The sequence below is a fragment of the Lissotriton helveticus genome, chromosome 3_1, assembly GCF_964261635.1.
Source record: "Lissotriton helveticus chromosome 3_1, aLisHel1.1, whole genome shotgun sequence".
Classification (NCBI taxonomy): Eukaryota; Metazoa; Chordata; class Amphibia; order Caudata; family Salamandridae; genus Lissotriton; species Lissotriton helveticus.
This window is the reverse complement of record NC_136061.1, coordinates 87,594,414-87,617,383: the sequence shown is the minus strand read 5'-3', so window position 1 is coordinate 87,617,383 and position 22,970 is coordinate 87,594,414. Positions and strand designations below refer to the sequence as shown.

Genomic DNA, 22,970 nt, shown 5'->3' with positions numbered 1-22,970 from the left:
TGCGGATTACTGGAGTGTTAACCCTTCATCGTCAAGCCTGCATTCTGCTTCATTTGGAAGGTGTATGGAGCATTAACCCTCCTTGCCTGTATTATGGTTACTGGATGTGTTCTTCAGTCAAGGTTGTTACAGTGACACGCACACTTTTAAGAGTTACTGGCGTGTCCTATGATCTTTGCATCTTCGGTGACACGCTTAATCACTTTTCTTCTTTTGGGTACCCAATTCCACGCGGTTTGCAGTAACACACACACTTGTTATGTTCCTTGTGTGTCCTGTTACTGGCACATCTTCAGTGACAAACTCACTTTTCTTCTTTTGGGTACCCAACTCCAGGCTGTTTGCTGTGAGACGCAGATTTGTTCAGTTCCTGGTGTGTTCTGAGATTCCTTTATCTTCAGTGACACACTCACTTTTCATCGTTGGGCCACTGCACACATGCTCGGCATTCTTGATCAGTCAAACGCACATTGATACTCACATCGTGTCCTGCGTATAAGTACAGTGACACACACACACACTGATCATCCTGGTGTGTTGCTACCTAATGCAGTGACATGCACTTGATGCTTCTGGCCTGCCCTGCATTTTGACACAGTGACACGCACACTGATACTTGTGGCATGTCCAGCATTGAGTTGTGAGCAGCGGTACACTTCTTCTGGAGGACAACTCTCCGCCCATAGAGGATTGCAAGTTGACGATTGTAGTTGTACATCTTACAGAGGTGTTCCTTTGTTGCTTTAGCCAATGTATTTATTAACATAGTAACAAGTATTATTTTCATTTTTTCTCTTCCCCAAACATGCAGAATATAACACCTTCACCTTTCTTTCTGTTTAGGCACACCTCTTCTGAAATGGCAAAAATTGAATGTTTTAATAGGTATGTCGAATTGTGTGGGACCTCACTAAGCGAGGGGGAGAAAGACGTCATTACTTCTTCATTGCCTGGGTTCTGAGGGTCATGAAATTTTTGTTCAACTTCCAGATCTACCGATACTGGAAGCTGGAGATCTTAATGAATAATAGATTTGCAGTCAAAAATGTGATATGCATTTCCTGCCAAAAGTTAGCACTATCTTAGAGAGATACTATTTTTCCAAGAGACTACAAAGGGAGGAAAAGTATGTTGAAGGCTACATAACTAATTTAAAGAAACTTGCACATTCATGTAAATTTGCAGGATTGGTGGAAGAACAGAAGCGGGACAAGTTAATGTTTGACTGTAACAATGAAAAGGTGAGAGAAGAACTGTGGCTACGTGATGAGCTTACTCTTGATGAGGTTTTGTTAGTGGCTAAGAGGATTCAACACTCAATACAGTGTGTGGCAATAATTAAGGAAGATAGTGAGAAGAAACTTAAGGTGCAGGTTGTGAAAGAAAAATGAACAAAATTACACGTGAATGGCCAAGGGGATAATTAATCGGGTAAAAGTAAAAACCTTTGTATGCAAATGCTGTAGATGGGACAAGATTGGTCACCTGGCCAATGATAAAAAATGTCCAACCCTAAAAGTCACGTGTGAAATGCAAAAAAAAAAATATTCTACAGTTTGCAAGAGTAAGGACAAACCCAAGGTCAGGAGAGTTGGTCTGGAAGATGACCAAAAGAGTAATGGCACAGAAGTAGATGATGTCCAGTGTGGGCAAATTATATTACAAGTTGCTGATGAAAGGAAAAACAAATCTAGCCCACTTGATACTATAATATTGGATAGGGAGGCCATTCGCGTTTTATTGGACTCAGGTGCCAAAATTACCATAAATTCTGATAAAATTCTTAACAAGTAAACTTCAAAATAAGGTCCACTTATTCAAACCAGACATAAAACCCGGTGCATAAGGTGGGGAATCAATAAAGTTGCATGGTTATTTTGTTGGACGAACAGAAAACAAGGAGAGGTTTGTATATGGAAAAATATATGTCTCGAAGAAGGATGATAGCATCATCAGTTGGGTGCATCAAGGTGATTTGCGGATTATGCTGGATCCCAAAAGTGATCCCCCTATTGTACTGAGGGAGAGGACAAAGTTGTGGGCTGTAGAGACACACATTGAGAATTATCTTTTGGATGTATTAAAGAGTGATTTTCCAAAAGTATTCACAGAGGAACTTGGGCGCCTAAGAGTTTATAATCACAAGATAAAACTAATACAGAATGCTCAACCTGTTTGCTGTAAGGTCTGGAACATGCCTATTGCTCTCAGTGAAGAGATGGAGGGTGGCATTTTGAAATTAAGAAATACTAGGATTAAAGGATGTGGAGTGTACTGAACGGTTGGCTCCGGTTGTAGCAGCTGGAAACCCTAATGGAAATCTACGCTTATCCGTAGATTTAAGACAACTCAATTAGAAAATAACTGTGGATATCCAATGTTGCAGAACTGTTATTACTGGGAGGTGCTAGAGTGTTCAGTACCATCGACCTCACCTCAGCTTATCATTAAGTTGAGCTGGAAGAATCCTCTAGGGACTACACAGTTTTTATTACACCAAATGTTACATTAAGATTTGTTAGACTTCACTTTGTGTTGGTGCCCGCAGTGTCGGTCTTTCAGCGGGACACGGAGAAGATTGTAAAAGATACGTGCGGATGGGGTATGCATCTATCAAGATGATATCTTGATCTTTGGAAAAGATGATGCGGAGCACAACATTCGCCTGAGGAACGTTTTGGGAAAGTTGAGCAATTGTAACCTCACAATTAAGGAGGAGAAATGCAAGTTTTGAATGAATACTATTAATTGCCTAGGCCATAGCATTTCTGGTGAGGGGATCAAACCTAAAGATGAACTTGTCCACACCATTCAACACATGAGTTCTCCTTCTTCTAAAGAGGAATTAATGAAGTTCTTGGGAATGGTGGAATACTATAGCAAGTTAGTCAGGAATTTTGCGAGACTTCATGCAAACATGAGAAGTCTTTTGAGAAAGGGTGCAGATTTTGCGTTGGATTGTAGTTGTGAGTGAGATCCTTGTGTTAAAGGGGGAAACTCAGTGCTGCCCTTAATTTGAAGAATTTCAATTCGAAACAGAAACTCATCATAATCATGGATGCAAGTGTAAAAGGACTCGGTGCTGTCCTGCAACAGGAGGGTCCAAATGGCATGAGTACTATTATGTTCATTTCAAGAAGCTTGAGGGATGCGGAGTCTAGATACTCTGTGGTGGAAAGGGAAGCACTTGCTATATATTGGGCAGTCAAAAAGTTTAATAAAATGTTTGGGGTGTTAATTATGAAATTAAAACTGATCATAAGCCTCTTGTTGACACTTTGTATAAAAAAGGACTGGACTTGGTTGCTTGGCGGACTACAAAATGGATTATTGCTTCCCAGAAATACTGTTTTACATCAACGTACATTCCAGGTGGGAGAATGGAGTATCAGACACTCTTTCAAGACTTGTTCCTAAAGGGGACTCTGTAATTATGGATGATCTATTAGAGGAGAATAATTAATTTGTATGCTTTTTGGAATGTGAAGCCAACTCTGAGCAGAGATGGCGAGAAGAAATGAATACCGATCCAGTATTAGCAGAAACATTGGAATAACAGAAAACAAGGCTCCGAGGCCCCTAGACCTTTTTGGGGAGTGAAGGACGAACTGAGTGTCTCCAAGAACCTTTTGTTTCGATGCACTAGGCTGGTGCCCCAGTGTGGTCTTTGAGCAGAGTTGATAAATGTAGCTCACAAGACTCACCAGGGTATCAACAAAACCAAGGAGGGGTTTTAGGCTTCATATTTGTGGCCCTGAATGGACAAACACATTGAGAGGGACAAACATGACTGTTTCCCATGTACCAGGAGTGATAAGTCCAACAGCTCAAGAGTGCAACCCATGATTATTAGTGAGCCTCCTACTGGTCATTGGAAGGATATTGCACTAGATATTCTGGGGCCCATTCATTAGGATAGACAGCAAATGTATCTCATGATGGCTAGAAGTTTTTATGAGTGCCATAAACACCAAGCATATTACCAGGTTTCTAAAAGAACTTATGTCCAGAGAGGGGCTCCAGAAACTATCCTAACGGACAATGGGGTTCAACTTGTTTCTAAGAAATTGGAAGAGCGCTAGAGTAAAAGAGGCATACAGCCCGTTTTCACCCAGAAACCAATAGTATGGTTGAGAGGCAAAATAAAGTACTCAAAGAAATGATAAGCATGGCCAAGTTGAGGTGCTCAAAAAAATTAGAAATGTACAGATTTTCACCCCATAGTACTACTGGGAAAACTTATTTGTAGCTTTTTAGAACGAGGATTCCCAACACTTCCCTTGAACCTCCATGGGTAAGCAAATATGAGATGATGAAAGGGAAAACTTGTGGGGGGCATAACTGGCAAGGTAGAGAGGTAAAGGTGGAGGGCAGGGGAAAAAACTGATGAGAGGAAAGCAGTAAAGATGACTTAGGTTGCTGTGGGTGACTTAGTAGGGATAAAACGTCCTGCAATGAGTGGAGGTGGTCCAGAGTTCTCCAAACCTATACGTGTGATTAAGATTTTCGATACTGCCATTAATACCCAGGACTATAGTATTTGGAATCTTAACAGGGTTGCTGTGTTCAAAAGAAAATCTGATTTTGCTGATGTTTTGTGGGATGAGGGTGGTGTGTGTATTGATAAGGGTGAGAAGGTGGTAAGTCTGAAAGGGTTGTGAGGAAACTTGTCGATCTAGAAGACTACATTTAATCTTTTATCACTTGTAAATAGTTTCCAGGGTATTCAGAAAACCTGTACATCCAAAAGACCATGTTTAATCTGGTAATCTTGTATCCCTTGTAAATAGTGTATTAATTTGAGCAAGGGAGATGTGTGGCACCTGAGCTTGGGAATCACAACAAAATGGGTGTGACATCAGCCATCTTTCTAATAGGAAAACTGTGTACATCATGAGAGATGTCATAGGAGGGCTGAGGGAAGAATGTTAGGACTTTGATAGTCAGTTGCCCTCAGCTTCTTGATGTAATGGAAGATATCTTTTCTGTGGAATAAACTTCCAAGTTACCAAAGCAACTGAATGCATCTTAGTGGAGTTCTTTGGATACCGCAATTATGTTTACACTTCAATACAGACCGATTGGACACTTTTGGTGTGGTAATCCACCGGACCACTTTTTGCCTTCATTACCCTGTTTTTGATTAGCCGGTTTTTGTTTGCATTAGGACGTTGTGCACTATAACATTGCTAACCAGTGGTAAAGTGCTTGGGATTGTAACTGACCCATTTAACTTATTAGTCTCTAGTAAATGGTATATTCAAAACATGCACATTAAATGCTGCAAGTCGGCTGCAGCACCCATTGTGTCACTCTGTCCCAGGCCAGCCACTTCAGCCTGTAAGTGTAGTTTTAAACTGCTGTTTCGACCTGGTAAAATAAACCATTTGCCAGGCCTAAACCTTCCTTTGTTATAATTATAAGTCACTCCTAAGGTAGGCCCTAAAGGCTCATAGGGCAGGGTGTATGATCTTTAAACAATAGGGCACGTGCTTACATTTTCCATGTCTTGACAATGAAAACTCCTAGTTATTTGTCGCAGTGGCAATGCTCTCTCTCCTATAGACTAACACTGGGTTAACTTATTACTTTACTAAGTGATAACTTCAATTAGGGAACAGATAGAGAAATGCTTCTTCTGGTCATTTGAATTGTAATTTAATTGCCCCTTTAATAGTTATGTCAGAATTTAAGTCACTATTTGGAAAATGCCACTTTTAGAAAGCTGTGGTATGTCACATAAAAGCAGCATAGACCAAGAAATTAGGGATGAATAAAGGTCCCAGGGGTGGTGACACTGTAGAAGCCCAGGAGCTTTCCGAATATGGTCACCCTAATCAGATCCATGAAGTACCAGGCCACTTTGGATTACGTAGGAACCTAACCCAAATGTGCCTTTCTACCAGTGTCCCTTGCCATAGGACTTTGAGTGGCTCTCCTGTGGTGTGCTGTGTATTTCTTCCAGACATGGGCACAAAAGGGACCCTGCCTGTAGCACACTCAAAGGAACCTGACACCAGGCCTGTCCCAGCCTTTGTCCACCTGGACAAATAGGTGCCAAACTCAGGAAGGCAGAGAACTGTCTAGAGCTAGTTTGAGAGTAAGCCAAGGATTGCCCCAACACAAAGTCAGCCATTGAGTATACAAGTGGCACCCTCAGAACCCTTCATCTGAGCACTCCTGGACCTGTGAAGATTCAGAAGAAGGACTGCCCTACTGTCTGCTGAAGAAACACTGGACCGGTTTGCCGTAAACCCAAAATCCTCGGAAGAGACTTTAAAGGTCACTTTGGCTGACCTCCTGTTTGAGCTGCAGGGACACAACAAGCTTCCAGAGGCTTTTCCTGCAACTGTCCAAGACCACCTGGACCTGCCTGAGCCCTACTGCTGGCCTCTGCTTGAGTGAGCCCTGACACTTAAGAGGTGCACCTAGGTCCTGGACTCTTGGTAGGCATCAGTGTACTTCTCCTGCTTCACACCTACAAAATCTGCACTTCTGGTAAAAATCCAGAAGTTTGGAGTTCTTTCCGAGCGCGAGAATGTAACAGTCACTGTACTCCCGCCAATGTCGAAGTTCTGCTGGCGACCTGCTTTTCGCGCCAAACAACGACCGCCTGCACTACTCACCAATGCAAATCTCCTGGGATGACCTTCTGCTGACAACAATCTCCTCGCAGCACCTTCTAAAGCGAAGCTCCATCTGAAGCTCGTAGTGTGAACTTGGAGAAGGTAAATTCTTCACTAGAGACCATCTCTGTAGCCTGAACTTATGACTTTGACCAGGTCTGGCGCGACTACAGACTCACGAGTGGCACTTTGTGCTTTTTCGAGCTATATTCACCTAAAATATAAAACTCATAACTTAGCTCTGCTTGTTGGGTATTTGTCATTTTGGTGTCATTTTTTATTTTTTTTGTACATTAGTTTGGGATTTTTCTAGAGTTGTGTTTTAACTTAATTATTGTTAAGCACAACTACTTTTGTTCCAATCTACCAGTGGGTTAAGCATTGTTTTTTTTTAGTGACTATTGTGATTCACCCTGACATAGATGATGTTTCTTATTTGAGCAGGGCAAGCAACCCTCTCAACTATGTATCATACAATAATCAATCGGAGCAGTTCAGTGTCCCCAGTGCAGGCAATATCACAGTGTGCGAACAGTAGGACACAGGCAAAAAGCCTATAGTAATATAGAAGGGACAATCTGCTGGTCAGACAAGAGGGGGTTCTTAACAATGCAGTTAAGCCATTTGTGATCTTCTAGATAGCTTAATTTGGGGGTATTCCAATATTGTATTAAAGAATGTGATAACAGATCCAAATGTAGCACTTCTTATTTTAAAACAAGTTAAACACAATCTGCAAATTCCAAGTTTGACCTCATGTTAATTGTGCAATCAACAGTACAAACACCATTTTTGAAGTGAATATGCTTTCGTTAGGTTTTTATCTTTATTTGTACTTTCATGTGTGAAAATACAACATTTCCCTATAGAGGATTGTTTTTGGGGAAAATATGACTATTTTCTTCTTTCTTACAGTCAGAAAAAAAACATGGCCTCTGATAGGAAGGTGGGGATTTTGACATTTGGGATGAACTGTTTGGAGTTTTAGATACACATACTCCCGTCTACACCACTCGGCCAATGGGAAACACAAATTGAAACACGTGGTGTCACAGTGTCAATGTGCACATCAAGGACCCACACACCAATATGGAAGTCATAAGAAATAAGCAAAGTAACAGAAGAATGAATTTTACAAAAAAAAAAAAAAATTGTACAAAAAAAAAAGAATGAACAAAACACAATAATATCCTACAACAACAAAAAACATCCATCTGCCCCCTGCCTCTCCTACACACCAGAACCTTCCCTACCCATTCCAGGAACCCCCAGAGAGTTGGAATCCAGCAGCGAATGCCATCAGAAACATACTGGGCTAAACCCCACCGGCCTAGAACCGTAGGACTTGTACCTACCATATTAAGGAGATAAACAAATATTTGGGGCATATCACCTTAAGAAATTCAGATGATAGTGTGCTTCGGTAGGCCTGCTTAAGAGACTCAAACCTGAATCCCCTGACTGCTAAGCCCAAAGAGATCCTTTCGAACCCAAGCAAAGGCCAAACCTGATGTAGCCAGGTTCCATTGGGACGGACATCCTCCCTGACCTGGCTGAGTACCAGGCGAGCAAGTATTGGATCCCACCCCTTATTTATAAAGGTCCACCCAATCTCTGCCTCGCACCTTAATTGGCCTGCAGTCCTTACTGTGTGATGGTTAGAGTTTAAAGTTTTAGGCATCTATTGTGAGTAATAACCAGCCCTCACTTCCCAATGCCATAATTGAGCAGAATGCAATCTCTCGGATTGATCTTGCTTGGTTTAAATGTTTTGAAACCTTGTGGTACAAACACAATTAGCCTTCTGCCACTCTGAAAAATCAATTTCACGAGTACAATCTGAGTTCCCTACAATAGGAATTGGAAGTGAGAGACCCTTTTTGTCCATGACTGTATGCCATGAAGAGAGTATAATCCAAATAATCGAGGATGAATAAACGCCCTAGGAGCAGTGGTATCGCAAAAGTCAAGCCTTCCAAATAGGGTCATCTGAGATTATCTGATCTATGAAGGAAGTATCAGGCTTTCTCAATGGCTGCCCTCCCACACTCCACCATGTATCCAAGTTAAGCAGCATGAGAGTAGTGTGTTATACGTGGAAACCCCAGACTCCTTTAGAAGAGGGAACGTCTTCTACGATTTTAGGGAGTCTGGCTCTCTTGCCCCTTCAAATAAGGTAGAGTGTAAGCTGTAATTTCCTGAGGGTCTTGCTCGCGGGAATCGGGGTAAACAAGAAACCAAGTATGGAAACCTAGGCAAGGCTGTCAACTGAACTGCGGCTATTCAACCCAGCACTTGTAGAGTTCAGCACAAAGAGTTGTTAAAAGACCACGTAATTGACATTAGCAGCATGCTCCAGGGTTGAGTAGATCTTGACTCCTAGCTAGGTGATACATTTCTTGGCCCAGGCTAAGGGAGAGTGAACCCATAGTTATTCCTCACAATTAGGCTAGAGGGAGATATTCAAGATTTGGGATTTCTAGATCTTAATTCTAAAGCCCGCTACTCAGCTGAATCTGTCCAGTTCCTCTAGGAGGCACTGCCTTGAATTTGTATGCTCCGTTATCCATTAGTGTCAGTAGCACTTCGTCTGAGTATAGACAGATTTTCTACAATTCCTTGCCAATGGACACCCCTTTGATATCAGCAGGGGTACAGGGGGAAGCCCTGTCTCGTCCCCTTCTCAATCCGAAATCCATCAGAAGGCCTCCCATTTATCTTTGGCAATTGGGTTGTGGTAGATACTGGCAATCCAAAATCAGGGACCAAGCCTGTACCGCCCATGAATGGACCATAAAGACGGGCACGCATTTATCAGCTTCAACAGCTAAAAATAGCACAGGGGCTGAGACCATTGGACTTTATCAATTAAGTTTAGGGTGCATTTAGTGTTATCAGACGTATTCCTAGCAGGTATAAAGCCAGCTTTTTTTGCAGAGTTTTATATAGCGCGAACTTGACCCAAATCTGAATCGGGTATCAGAGCGCTTTACATAGCACCAGTTACGTTACATGAGGACACACATTCATTTTTGTTAGGCACGGGGAGATTAAGTGATTTGCCCAGAATCACAGGAGGTTTAGCGTCATTACCAAGACTCGAACTCAGTTCCCCAGGTCAGGTCTGAGGTCGAGCGCCCTAGCCGTTAGGCCAACTCCTCTCCCCTATTGATTGGGCTTGATTGGGATCAACAAGGACCTTCATTAATGGGGCCAAATGTGCCACCAGAATCTCAAAGTTAAGTTTCTCCTCAAGACGGAGTAGGGCTATTGGTCTATATGAGGAACACCAGACAAGATTCTTGCCAGGTATTGGAATAACTACAATGGTAGCCTTGCACTTCGTGTCTGTGAGGGAGGGCGAGAAGTCAAAGGAATTATAAAGATGAGAATTGGACCCAAGGTGTTACAGAAGGAATTGTAAAATAATCATGTAATACCATCAGGTCCGGTGTCCTCTGCAGTTTTAAACAGGCAATTGTCAACATAACCTTTGTTACATCTACTGGAATCTCTAGAGAATCTCTAAGGGGTGGTGGGAGGTGCGAGAATGTAGCGTTGCTAACATAATTCAAGATCTATGGATTCCCTGCTTGGTCCATATTGTATAAGGTTTTATAGAAATCTTGGTACCCCTGGTGGATGTTTTGATCATCTATGTGATGAACCCCTTCACTAGCCCTTACAAAGGTAACCCTTTCTAGTTGGAGCCCAGCTATCGGTTCATCTTAGCATTTGGTAGTGAGGTCAGGCTATAGTTTGAGCTTTGTAGATCAGTTCTGAAAAAGCTACAATACATACACCAGACTATGACATTTTTTCATTTATTATTTGATGTACTGCTACGGACCGCCTGAAAATGTACAAGTACAACTGAAATAAAGCTTCAGAACAACATTACTGAGAAACAGAGAGGTAAAACTAAATATTTAGGGGCCATGGTTTGTCATAATCCTTACAGGACACGGATCAACTACGGTGCAGATTAAGTGCAGCTAACACTTAAGGAGAATGTATAAATAGATGGTAGTGTAAGGGCATGGCTGGTACATCATTAGTTTATTATTACTTATTAGAGAATAGTGTTTGTCATTTTGCACTTTGGTTATATCATAGGAAACATTCTACTCAGTTAATTAATGGCATATTACTGAAAAACCTATGAGCAAGACAAAATCATTTTGCGCGATATTTGTTCTCCATTATAGAGACTTGAATTCTACCTGACCAGTCCCAATTCTACCTGATTAGCCAGTATAACAGGTTAATGAATAAGATTCTTTATGCACAGCACTGCCTCATGACAAATGTGAACCTTAATTTCAGTTCAAAAAAGGAAAATAGTGCTTTTAGCTAAGTATTTAAGAAGAGGAATCACTTTTAGGAGTGTCTATTCACACACACAGATATTATGTTCCTAGAATTATCAACAATGATCGTCAGATGAAGTAAAATCACAATAACATGCTTAAAAAAACGACTAATGCTTACTTTAAAATCTAGCCCCATCTCATACTATAATGAAATGAAATGAGGATTTATAAAGCGCATGGCTGCCCTTGAGCGTCCCAACCAACCATCTGTCTTAACTGTAAGTCTGATTACAATGGAAAACACCTTTCCTGAGATAAACAGATGAACAAAAACTCAACATAGAACAGCAGGATGGTATTAAATATTGGTAATAGGTCTTCAAATGCAGACATTCAAACTCTGGCTGAGAAAGTATTGAAACCATCAAATCTAAACACTGTGCAGTGTGAGTGGCCTGGCAAATACATAAGTATGATCAAGGAAAAGCAAAGATAATGGATGGAGAGGGGAGTCAGTGCAATAAAAACATTTAAACAGCATTTAAATAGAATGGGCACAATTTACAGACCCTTCTATCGGCTGTTGCTAGTTATACATCTGCAATAATATCAGCTCTAATTCTTTTGATTGGGTGCAACTTGGCAACCGGATGGTTTTGCAAGCAAATATTTAACGCAATAATTAATACTCTTTGCTTCCCAATTTTTTTAATTTTTTTTTACATTACAAAAGAGGAAACAAACTATTCTGGGCCTTTATTTTACACAAAAAAAGCACAAAGAACTACCTAATGTACGTTAATAAGGAAATGATCCCGTTTGTGAGTTTCTAGCTAGAGAAAAGATTGGAGACAGTTGCTGTTTTTAGGTCGAACCTCGACAGCGCATGTGCTGTCTGCAGGACGTGGTGTATCCGTCTGTTGGCTTTTGGCACGCCCACCATTTGCCATTGGTTCCTCCTTGTGGCATTCCGAAATGATAGCTTTCGATTGGTCCACTCCTCTTAATTGTACCTCCTTTGGGCGTTTGTTATAGCTGAGGCGATTTCACTTAGTGATGGCTATTGTTGGCCATCGCACGATTCCTCCTCACACAGAGTGCCATGAATTGTTTTGACATCGCAACGCAGAAGATTCACTTTGATATACAGTGCAGCTAACTTTACTTTGTGCACGGTATGCGCACACCACTAAATCTCCCTGTGCAGAGCCAGCCCCCAGAACACAGTTTGCCTGACCCCATCACAACACTGGAGCCTGCCCCCAGCGCTACCCCTCGCTTCAAGGTCGATGCTCGCAGTTCCTCGCAGTCATCGGGAAGGCTGCAGGTGGTAGATAATATGGTATCTCTAATTTTAAGCGAGTTTGTTGTTTTACGTTCCTATATGACTGTGTATGCCGCATACCAAATCAAGAAAAGAAACTACGAGGTATTTATAACTGCTCTTATGAGCACTCTACTCTGCATTTAGTCCGACAATCGTCATCTAAGCTAAACTGCTGAATTGTTCATAATTACTTTTGTATTTGACACCAAAGTTAGATGTGCGTTATAACGCTTCAATCCAAGTCTTTTCCCTATAGGTATTCACTAACGTGCAGAACTTGGACGCCCAGCACACAAAACCAATCAGGTGAACAATGTAATATATTTGAGGGGGAGAAAGTATGGCGAGTTTGGAATCGTCACAGGAATTTATGCTATGGGATTGGCTGCCATGAGCTACTGCGGGTTATACATAGGCTGCGAGGACTAGGACCTTGCAACGTGGTTTAAGGTAGGCTGAAAAATGTTACCCACTTCTTCATTGGCTATGAGGCCCAGAGACCCATGTAAACTGGATAGCTGTTGGTGGGTAGATTTCCCCAAGCCGGGCTCACTTAAACCCGAACAGGTCTGAATCATTTTTACTTGTATATAAACTTGGGTGCTTCCCCCCATATCCTTCCCTGACGTTTATGCAGTTCACCGATGTTCATTCAGCTCTTCATCGCTGGGTCGGTTTGAAAAGCCGCTTGTGTGGCATGCTGCCCACCGTGGCAGCGTAAAGTCCAATGTTTTCAACTCTTTTCTTCAAGAAAAGAAAACCACCACTACATGGAGACTGCTGACCCAGCTGCTCTCCACTGTCCAAATATTTCAAGAGGCATATGCATCATATTTCTATTTTCAGGCTCCTGTGTGAAGCTTGATAAGTCTGTGCAATACATGTCAACAGTCAAAGGCGTAATAGTGTATTAGCTAAAGCGGTATTATGATTATTAGGAAAGCACGTACACTTACCAGATTGGAATGGCAACATCTTATTTTTTTTATCATGCATTTCATACCAGGCTTCAGCCGTTTCAACACGCTATTAATAACGGGTGTTATTACCCTTTTGAATTGTACTAAGTTGACCGATTTTTAAAGGACCGGTTAAGTTTAGAACTTGTTTCTTGCCTTTAAACAGTTTACTCCACCAGTCAGCATTTAATGTACTAGACCGTTGGTTTTTTTATGGGGGGGGGGGGGGGAGAACATGTACGTGTTTTCGCATTGTGATTGCACGAAACTCAAAATCATGACAAGAATGCTTTAGGTAAAACGTGGGCACAGAAAGGAAATTCCTTGGAGATGAAGGGCATGAATACATTAGAAGGGCCTGGCTGTGCGTGAAGCTGCTTTGCTTTCTGTTTCGAGCTTAGGGGGGAAGGGCTCAGTGTCATTAGTCATGTACAGGCTAGTATTTCAAATGAAAATGTGCGCACAGGAGTTCTAGATAACACTGTTGCGGTCTATCCCAGCCGCTGAGAATGAAGCAGATTGGTGACTTATTTTGTATCTCTAAAATTCAAATCCCATGCCTATCTTAGAGCCGTAGAATGAATTGCACCTAAACAGTGTCACAGCCCTCTAAATCATGTGACATAAATAGAGATTTATTTTTCTATAACACATTGCCTGTATATGTATTTGATTACAACATTACACATCATCATATGCTGCAGAAGGAACTGCTTCAAGTCCCTTTATCGCGTCATTGGGCTTCTTTTTTAGGTGTACATCGGTACCATATATGGTTTGCAGTTTATTTGCATAGAACCATATACCTTACTATAATTTATTCTATCCTATACATCGGCACTGTCGTGCCAGTCTCATGTTTTACAAAAATATAAATAGCTATAGAGCATTTCAGTTCAATGACCTGTTGAATTGTCATTGCCATTTTTGCTTCTGCTCACCACAGCATACAACATGTTACAGTGGCTCAGCTCACCACAGGTATTGGCTGTCTGGTACTCTTAATGGTAGTACTTTTCCTGATCAAGTGGACAGCAGCCTGAAAACGAGGCTGGTGTGTCTGCATTGCTTTACAACTCTTTTAATTGTCAAATGTGTTAGTTTATTGCGTAGGTTTGCAAAAAAAAAAAATTTTTTTATTAAATAGCACTGCTGAAGCCAGAATAATGAGTTTATCTTGGACCCCCTTATCCCTGGTTGCCCCCTCACACTATTTGAGCTACGGCGCCACTGTGCCTGTTGAACTACTTGCAGCTGTTTACGGCTCTCTCTCCGCTTCCAGTCTGTCCCCGCTGAACCCCTCCACCCCAGGCTCTGCTTGTGCTGCCGCCTCCCCCTTCACCCCATCCCCCACCGGCACCAGCTCACGCGAGGTATACTGTTCCATGCAGCGTGAGAATGCATTTCTGAAAGGAAAGGGGCGCACAGCTTTTCTCGCGCCATGTGTCCCTGGAAGCTGCATATCACGTTGCACAAAAAATGTCAGCTTCGTTAATACTTATAAAGTACCAAAGGCGAGACAGATTGCATTGCAAATGCTTCTTTAATTTTGGAAGAAACCAGCTAATACAAATAAATATGTCATCTTACCCATCTAAAGGACTGTCGAGCGATGGGCAGCTGCCAGAACCAGAGTTTTCAGGACTACTCAAGGACAACGGATCAAGCATCTGTAGGGAAAAACCAAAAAGACTTGATGACAGGGTTTAATGTCGATTCGGTGTGTTGCAAATGCATACATTTGACTTTACAACAAATCATAGAATTAGTTTGAAATTTGGTTTTGAGGAGGTGGGCGGTTCACTGATGACAACGAAGAGATGTGCAGTACTGATCACAGTACTTTTTTCAGCATTTTCACTCTGCAGTAAGCTCCATTCTATTATACACACAGTTAATATCACAGGTCCTTACTGTAAGGGACAGCAACATGGGGGTACCACAGTGTCAAACTTCAAGAATACTGCACTGTTGTGGAGTGCCAGAGGTTAGAAGGTACTACGCCGCATAATCCTTGTAGTGCAGCAGCATCTATTGGCTTCCGACGGCTGCTGAACGACAGCCTGCCTGCGATATTGCCTCCATTAGTTCCTGTTCTAGCGGCTGCAGTTTTCATTTACCCAGGAATGCAGCTAGCTTGAACAAGAGACCTGAAGATCGCCTGTAGGAGACTTTGGTGGAGGGGATTGGCCTGTAGCTCCCTATGGCTATCCAACAGATCCTCTGTGCACGGCGCAGGCCTGAACCAGCAGCTATCAGGTGCTTATTAATGACTGGCATCAGGTCATGATCGGCTGCAATGTCACAGGGTGCACCAGTCTTTGACCTAGATCTGGCCCTAGCTGGCGCCCTGCTATTATGAGACACTTGAATAGCTTTAGCCAGGCCCCTGTTTTTGACGAACGTGCATAAAGCACTAGAAAATATGGTGTGAGCTCACGCTGTAATTGCCTGGCCTCTTGATCACTTTACATGAACTTGTATCTGTGATCAGATATGGAAGAACTGATCAGATTGTGGGTGAGTGGATTCACACTGGCCTGCAACAGCATGTGCTAATTTGCTGCATTCTGGTTCATCTGCAAATCTTCAATACACATAGGTCTGCTCATGCCCCATGGATTGCAGGACCTATGCCGCTAATGTGGCAAGGGGGAGAGAACGTACTATGAACACTCCTTATTGCTGACACCACATGCAATATGCAGCAATGTTGATCCTGGAGGGGGTGACTGTGTCTTTTATGGTAAGGCTGGGTAACCAAGATATGAAGTCACTACTTAACGCAATGAAGCATAGTGTATTATCAGTTGATGGCAAGATTGAGTCACTTACCACCAGGGTGGATCTCATTAATTGTAAAATAGACCAGCAGGATGTTGAAAAGTGACCTCTTCTTGGATGGTCACACTGTTATTCATTTTTTTGGGACTCACCGGCTAGTAATTTTCAACTTTAACTCGATGTGTATTTGCACTAAACCCTGGAACAAAGTCAAAATTGGTTTAAAAATGCACCTGTCAATTTATATCTATACTATTGTTATAAAGCCTTCCAGACTTTCCTCGACGCGCTTGACCTCACCCAAATCTGCAACGGTCCGACACATGAAAAAGGCTCTATCATTGACCTTATCATCGCCAAAGAAGACTCTACCCAACTAGTCGCAATCGAACCATGCGACTGGTCAGACCACCACATCATCACCTTCTTCATCAACGAAAAGGTCAAACTTAACCCGGCGCAACCTGCCAAAACCAAGATTTGGAAGAGGGACCTGAAGAACCTGAACCCAAAGTCCTTGCCTGCCCACACAGGCAGTCTCCTTCTTCCCCCGACGGACGTCTCTGATGTGCATTCATTGACCAACCTCTACCTAGACTCCATGTCTACAATAATCAACGAAGCCGCACCCTTGCAATTGAAGAGAGTCTCCACCAAGAACTCGAACCCATGGTACGATGGCAGACTCAATGAAGACAGACGTGTGATGCGCTTAGCTGAGCGCGCGTGGAGATCTGACCCCTCAGCACTGAACCTTAGAACGCTTAAGAATAAGAGAAACGCTTACTTCAGAAAAATCAAACGCTCGAAATCAATATTCTTTAGCCAACAGCTGGATCAAGCTAAAAACCGACCAAAAAAACTGTTCGAGTTAGTCAAAACCCAAACCAAAACGCAACCTCCACAACCCAACAACTTAACAAAGGCTATCCCAAGTTGCGAAGACTTCTCTGCTTTCTTCAATCAAAAGAACAACACTATAAGAAGCGATCTCATCAAGGATGTAAGTCGATTCGCCGGCTCCATATGCATAACTAACACTCATGCTAAAAACAACGCTTCATGGACGTCCTTCGACACCTATTCCGAAGAATCAATTCACAAGCTGCTGGTCACCTTGAAACCCGCCAATCATCACACAGACCCCCTACCTGCCAATGCTGTTAAAGTCCTCACCCCCCTGTTCCTCCCAATCTGGACTAAAATCATCAACTGTTCCCTGCAACAAGGGCTCATCCCAGACTCCCTCAAGATTGGGCAAGTCACGCCTATACTCAAGAAACCCACAGCTGACCCGGCTGACCTAAACAACTATCGTCCTATCACCAATATCACCACTCTAGCAAAACTGTTAGAAAAATGCGTACAACTCCAACTGACAAAACACATTGAGCAGTTTGACCTCCTCAACTCTCACCAATCCGGATTCAGAGCAAAGCATAGCACGGAAACGGCCATGACACACATAATAGATGATGCCCTCCAAATCCTTGATCACAATGAGTCTTGCCTCCTCATCCTTCTTGACCTCTCTTCAGCATTTGATACGGTCAAACACGAGAATCTACTGGAGCTCCTAAATACCAGAATGGGCATATCCGGGACGGTTCTCAAATGGTTCACGTCCTTTCTGCACAACCGTTCTCAGAGGTTCAAGATCAACAACGCACTGTCCTCGCCTGTGCCAGTAACACTGGGCGTCCCGCAAGGTTCCTCCCTATCCCCCACATTGTTCAACCTCGTCATGGAACCACTCACCACCTTGCTTCAATCTTCTAAGGTACATTTCCATATGTACGCCGATGACACTCAGCTCTACCTCAAGCTTCAATCCCCTGAAGACATCAAACTGTTGAATGCCACACTAAGAAACACCCAAGCTTGGCTGGCCGACAATCACCTCAAACTAAATGCTCTGAAAACTGAGTTCCTTCTGATCTCTCCTCCTGCGAAAAAGGCCATCACCCAAACCTGGCTCAATCATCTAACCGCACTCAATGTCCAACCCACCATCGTGGACTCAGCGAAATCCCTTGGCATCACACTGGACTGCAATCTCGACATGCAGCAGCATATTAGCATAGCAACTAAAGGAGCCAACTTCCAAATCAACACGCGGAGAAAACTCAAACCCTTCCTACCACCCAAGGACTTCCAAACTGTGGTACAAGCCTTAGTCATTCCTCGCATAGACTACGGAATTGTGGCTCTGAGCGGGCTCCCCCTGACAACAACGGCTCCCCTAAGAGCCTCCCTGAACGCGGCCGCGAGACTCATCACTGGCTCAAGAAAACACTCGCATATATCCCCTGACTTAAAAACCCTGAACTGGCTGCCTATTGAAGCCAGAATTCAGTTGAAAATTGCCTGTATGACACACTCGGCCATACACCACAAGGCACCCAACTACCTCTCTCATAAGCTGACCATATCAGGAGGCTCAAGATCCAACAGAAGCACAAACACTCTCCTCCTGAAACCACGGAGATTCCGGAAGGAAAAAACATACAAACGCTCCTTCTCTGGAATGGCACCTAGGATCTGGAATGCACTCCCACCAGAAAAAAGGCTTATCCCGTCCACTATACTCTTCAAGAAAGAGGTGAAGGCCATCCTTATGGCTGAATACACCTGAACACTATTGATACTGGAACAATGACAGTATTTGGCTCCCACATTATCGGCTGTCTGAATACTTATCTATGTCAGTCCATTTTTTGTCTGCTTCTGGATCTAATTCATTGCACGGATGCTATACTATTGATTTCCAACTTGTTTATTGGGTCGTACACTAGGACTTGAGTGCCTCAATAACCTGCAACGCACCCACTACTGACTACTACTTTGCTTTCAACATTGTGTTTACTCACCCTCTGGGGTGCTATAATCTTATCCGTTTAGACATTGTACTGCTTCCATATTATTGTTTCTTGATTGTTATTACTCTGTATACTCTTGTATGATTGATACCCTATTTTTGCATCTCACTGTCTACGGAATCTCAGATTGATTTAAGAGTCTTGTTTATCCTACCTACTGTTTCTGTAAAGCGCTCTGATATCTGCAAAGATCTCGTTCGCGCTATATAAAACTTTAAAAATAAATAAATAAATAAAAGCAAGTAACTTTGAACCTTTGAGGCGGGTAAACTCGGGAACCACAGCGCCAATCCACACACCGGATACATCATTGTAATCGTCAGGGTGTGCAGATGGACATAGGCTATATAAACTATAAAAATATGCGTTATTTAAAAAATGTACCTTAAAAAAAAAGTAGTCCCTTCGAAGTAGCGCCGGCCGCGACCTGCGTGCTGATGTCAGGAGCGCGGGGAGGAGCGGCGTCCAGGAGCGGCGGGCATGGCGCGGGGGAGGAGCGGTGACGAGCGGCGTACAGGCGGTGAGGACCGGCGTACAGGCGGGAGGAGCGGTGAACTGAGGAGCGCGGGGGAGGAGCGGCAGCTGAGGTAAGGCTCGGGGTACCCGGGGGACCAACGGACAATGTCGGGGCAGGCGGGGGTCGGGGCAGGCGGGGGACGGGGCGGGCGGGGGCCCGGGCTACTGGACAATGTCGGGGCGGGCAGGGATCGGGGCGGGCAGGGTCCCGGGCTGCTGGACAATGTCGGGGCGGGCGGGGAAGCCTGATTGCTCCCGGACAAGGTCGGGACGGGCTGCTAGTGTTATTATAAATTCAATTTTACTATAATACTACTTTATATGGTGTAAAACCAAAGTAAAATTAAACGCCACATGTGGACTGAAGCCTAATTTTATGACATCCACTTTGTGACATTGAAAACATGATACAGGTCTTCAATTGAGGCTTGGGTCCACTGTAGCATGCTAGCTCTCATGCTTGCAGACAGACCTGTAAAAGTAAACTCTTTACGAAGTAAGTCACCCAAAAACTATCTTGTTGCCCATAATGATGGGAAAAGTAGTGCCCAGAAGTGGTACATTTTTTTTTGTTTTTTTTGTCGGAGTTTTATATAGCGCGAACTAGAACCGAACCGAATTAGTTATCAGAGCGCTTTACATAGCACCAGTTACGTTACATGAGAACACACTTTCATTTTTTTTTTTTTTTTAGGCACGGGGAGATTAAGTGATTTTGCCCAGAATCACAGGGGTTTTTTTGGCGTCGTTACCGAGACTCGAGCTCAGATCCCCAGGTCCGAGGTCGAGCGCCTTAGCCGTCAGGCCAACCCCTCTCCCTTACTTGCATAAATTATTGCTAGTAAGTACCTATAGTGACACCAAAATATATTTTCACTGTATTGGGTTTAGCTGTTTCCATAGGAAATACTGGTAAAGCAGAATAAATCAATATTCCTTGCATTAGCTGGTATGAAAGAGCTACAAAAAGCGTTCATTAACATTTTTTTTTTTTTAAATCATTGATAAAGTCTTTTTCTAACTAGTGAGGAAATATAACTTTTTGAAAAGTTATATTTACTTGTCTGAACCACTGTAAGCTTATTAGGTTTAGTATGCAGTTACTGCCCATTCTGTAATGAGGTGTGAAATTCCTTCCAGGACCCAACAATCGACCACTTTGATTGACAGGTCGACCTAAATGGGCAGAGATGACCCATCTGAGCTCAGCAGAACGTCCAGGGTAAGAACTGTTGTCCCTTCTGTTGGCATCACAGTCTCGAATCCTGCAAGACAGGCCTATCACAGGCACATGTAAACCCTTTGCAGATCATACCAGCCAAGATCACAGTTCTTGCGTATCTCTTCTCCGGTTACTGAAAAACCCTGCTTTGTCTTACTAGACTTCAGTCTCATTTTAAGTTGTGGATACAGAGCCCGTTTCAAACTGGGTTTAGTGTAAGATGTTGGAGAACACTAGTAATTTCTACAGTACACTCCCAGCTCGTAGAGACAAAGTTTAATGTTTCCTGACAGACTGCATTTTGGGCCTGTTTGCGGTAAGGGAAACAGGAACAACTGAAACAATAGACAGGGCGGGCCAAGGAAAATTTACTGATAACAGAGGGACTAGCGGTGCCCACGGTGTCCCCACCCATGGCTTGAGAACTCCACAAAGCTGGACCCTACCCAGCCTCAACACTGCTGGATGTGTGAGAGGATATCAAGAGGACTGAACCTGCTGTACTTGGCATCTGTCATCTGTGAGAAGGACCTGCGGAGGTTGGACTTATTTCCATTGGAAATCAAATGGCAGAAAGATCTCCAAGCATCTTAAGGCTGATCCCAGGGGTGGCTCCAGATACATAAAAAACTGAATAGGGTACATCCCTGTGAAAAATTCCAGTGGACCAGTGGCAACTGTACTGGTAATGGACTTTGCTCTTGGCCTCTACCTCACAACCTGAGAGTCTCTAAGTGCCTTCCCCTTGAGGTGCCATGGTGGCCTTAGAAGAGTGGTGGTCCTCCAAAGGTACCACCGCAATAAAACCAGTAGCTTTAAAGAGCTCAATTGGATTTCAGCTTTGCCCTATGCAGAGATCTCCACACCTATGAAAAAACACTACTAAGCACCATTCTGAGCTGTGACATTTTCAGCGAGAAACCTCAAAAGCTGTAGAACACTAGTGGGATCAACATGCTTTAGGTAGCTGGCCTTTGGTTCCACAGCAGCTGCTACACTTTCTGATATCACATGTAGAAAGTATTTTTCATACTCACAAAGAGACAAATAGTCCCATACTTATAAGAAATGTCTACATTATCTTCAAAAAGTGATAAATCCCTTTCTAAAGTGGGACTTCCAGACTTTCACCAGGACCAATCCACTTAGTACCTGACCCAGGCTCCACTGGGGTGGGCATCAGGTCGAGATATATATATATACATATATATACACTGTCTGGATCAAATGTCTTGGAGTCTCAATTTCAAGGCCATACAGGAACAATAGCCAAAACAGTGTAGTCTGAATTGTTGTATTTTTAGCTTATTTATGACAATGCCTCTTAGACTAGGCTCCTGATGCTCCCTGGTTATGCTAGACATTCCTAGGTGATGCTGGAAACTCCATCTTAGATAAGATGTGGTATAAAAGAGCTGCCACTTGTCAGGAGAAGTCTTTCGCCCCAGATTATCACACAAGATACTGTCAGAGGAGAACCTGACTGCCACAGATGCTGCCATATCACACTTTCTACTGAAAGCAGATATCAAGCTGCCAAGTCTGGTAGGAGAGTAGCTGGTGAGATGTGGGTTTATGCTGCTAATAACGACAGCAATTTGCTGTAAACAGATAAACATTGCACTGATTCTCCCTAAGAAACTGTGGATGCACGTTATACTACTCCATACTCTCCTAGCCTTGCACACAGAAGAAGGTTTTAGGGTATAACATTTTTAGATTACATATCAATCACAGTAGAAATGTTAATTTTTATTCTCGCTGTTCGCAAAATGCATTTGTGTTGTTTTAATTATATTCTGTTTGGATGTTTTAGATGTGCTAAGCAACAGGGCGAGCCTATTGAAATAGTGAAGAGTGCAGTTTGTGTACATGGCACCGAGAAGAACTAAATAGATTTGTTCCCAATCACCATTGTGTCCTTTGACCTCTGTTTAGGGGCTGTTAGTAACCCAAAAGCAAAGACGCCACTCCAACTATGTATTGGGTGGAGTTCTGCGGGGCTACAAAAATCTGTCTATCACATTCAAGTGGCGGTGCACTGAATTAAGTTCACTTGTGTCATCCACAAACGAGAAAACATGCCTTTAACTTAAACTGGGAACTTTTATTTTTCTTGGTTCTTTATCATTTCAAAGTGTTATAATATCCCATCCAAGGTTCTCTGTGTGTATTTTTGCAATTTTAGCCTTGTTGAAGTCCTAAATCTTTTTTCTTTATTTTACAATTGGTTTTGTGACTTTTTATGACGTATGCCCTGCTTAAATATTTTACACATAGCCTTTGACTTAAGGCTGACTGCTTTGGGATACCAGGGATTGAGTACAGGTTTATTCTATTCAAT

The 22,970-nt window shown here is 42.9% G+C and overlaps 1 protein-coding gene across 1 annotated transcript in view; it reads right to left on the bottom strand.

The window, feature by feature from the left end:
• The window catches only part of MAP3K2 (mitogen-activated protein kinase kinase kinase 2), a 404,520-nt gene that overhangs the window by 168,334 nt on the left and 213,216 nt on the right, over positions 1-22,970 (bottom strand). Inside the window, exon 9 of the mRNA XM_078679280.1 lies at positions 14,816-14,895. Within this exon, the coding sequence (XP_078535406.1) occupies positions 14,816-14,895 (80 nt within the window). The remainder of the gene's footprint in view (positions 1-14,815; positions 14,896-22,970) is intronic.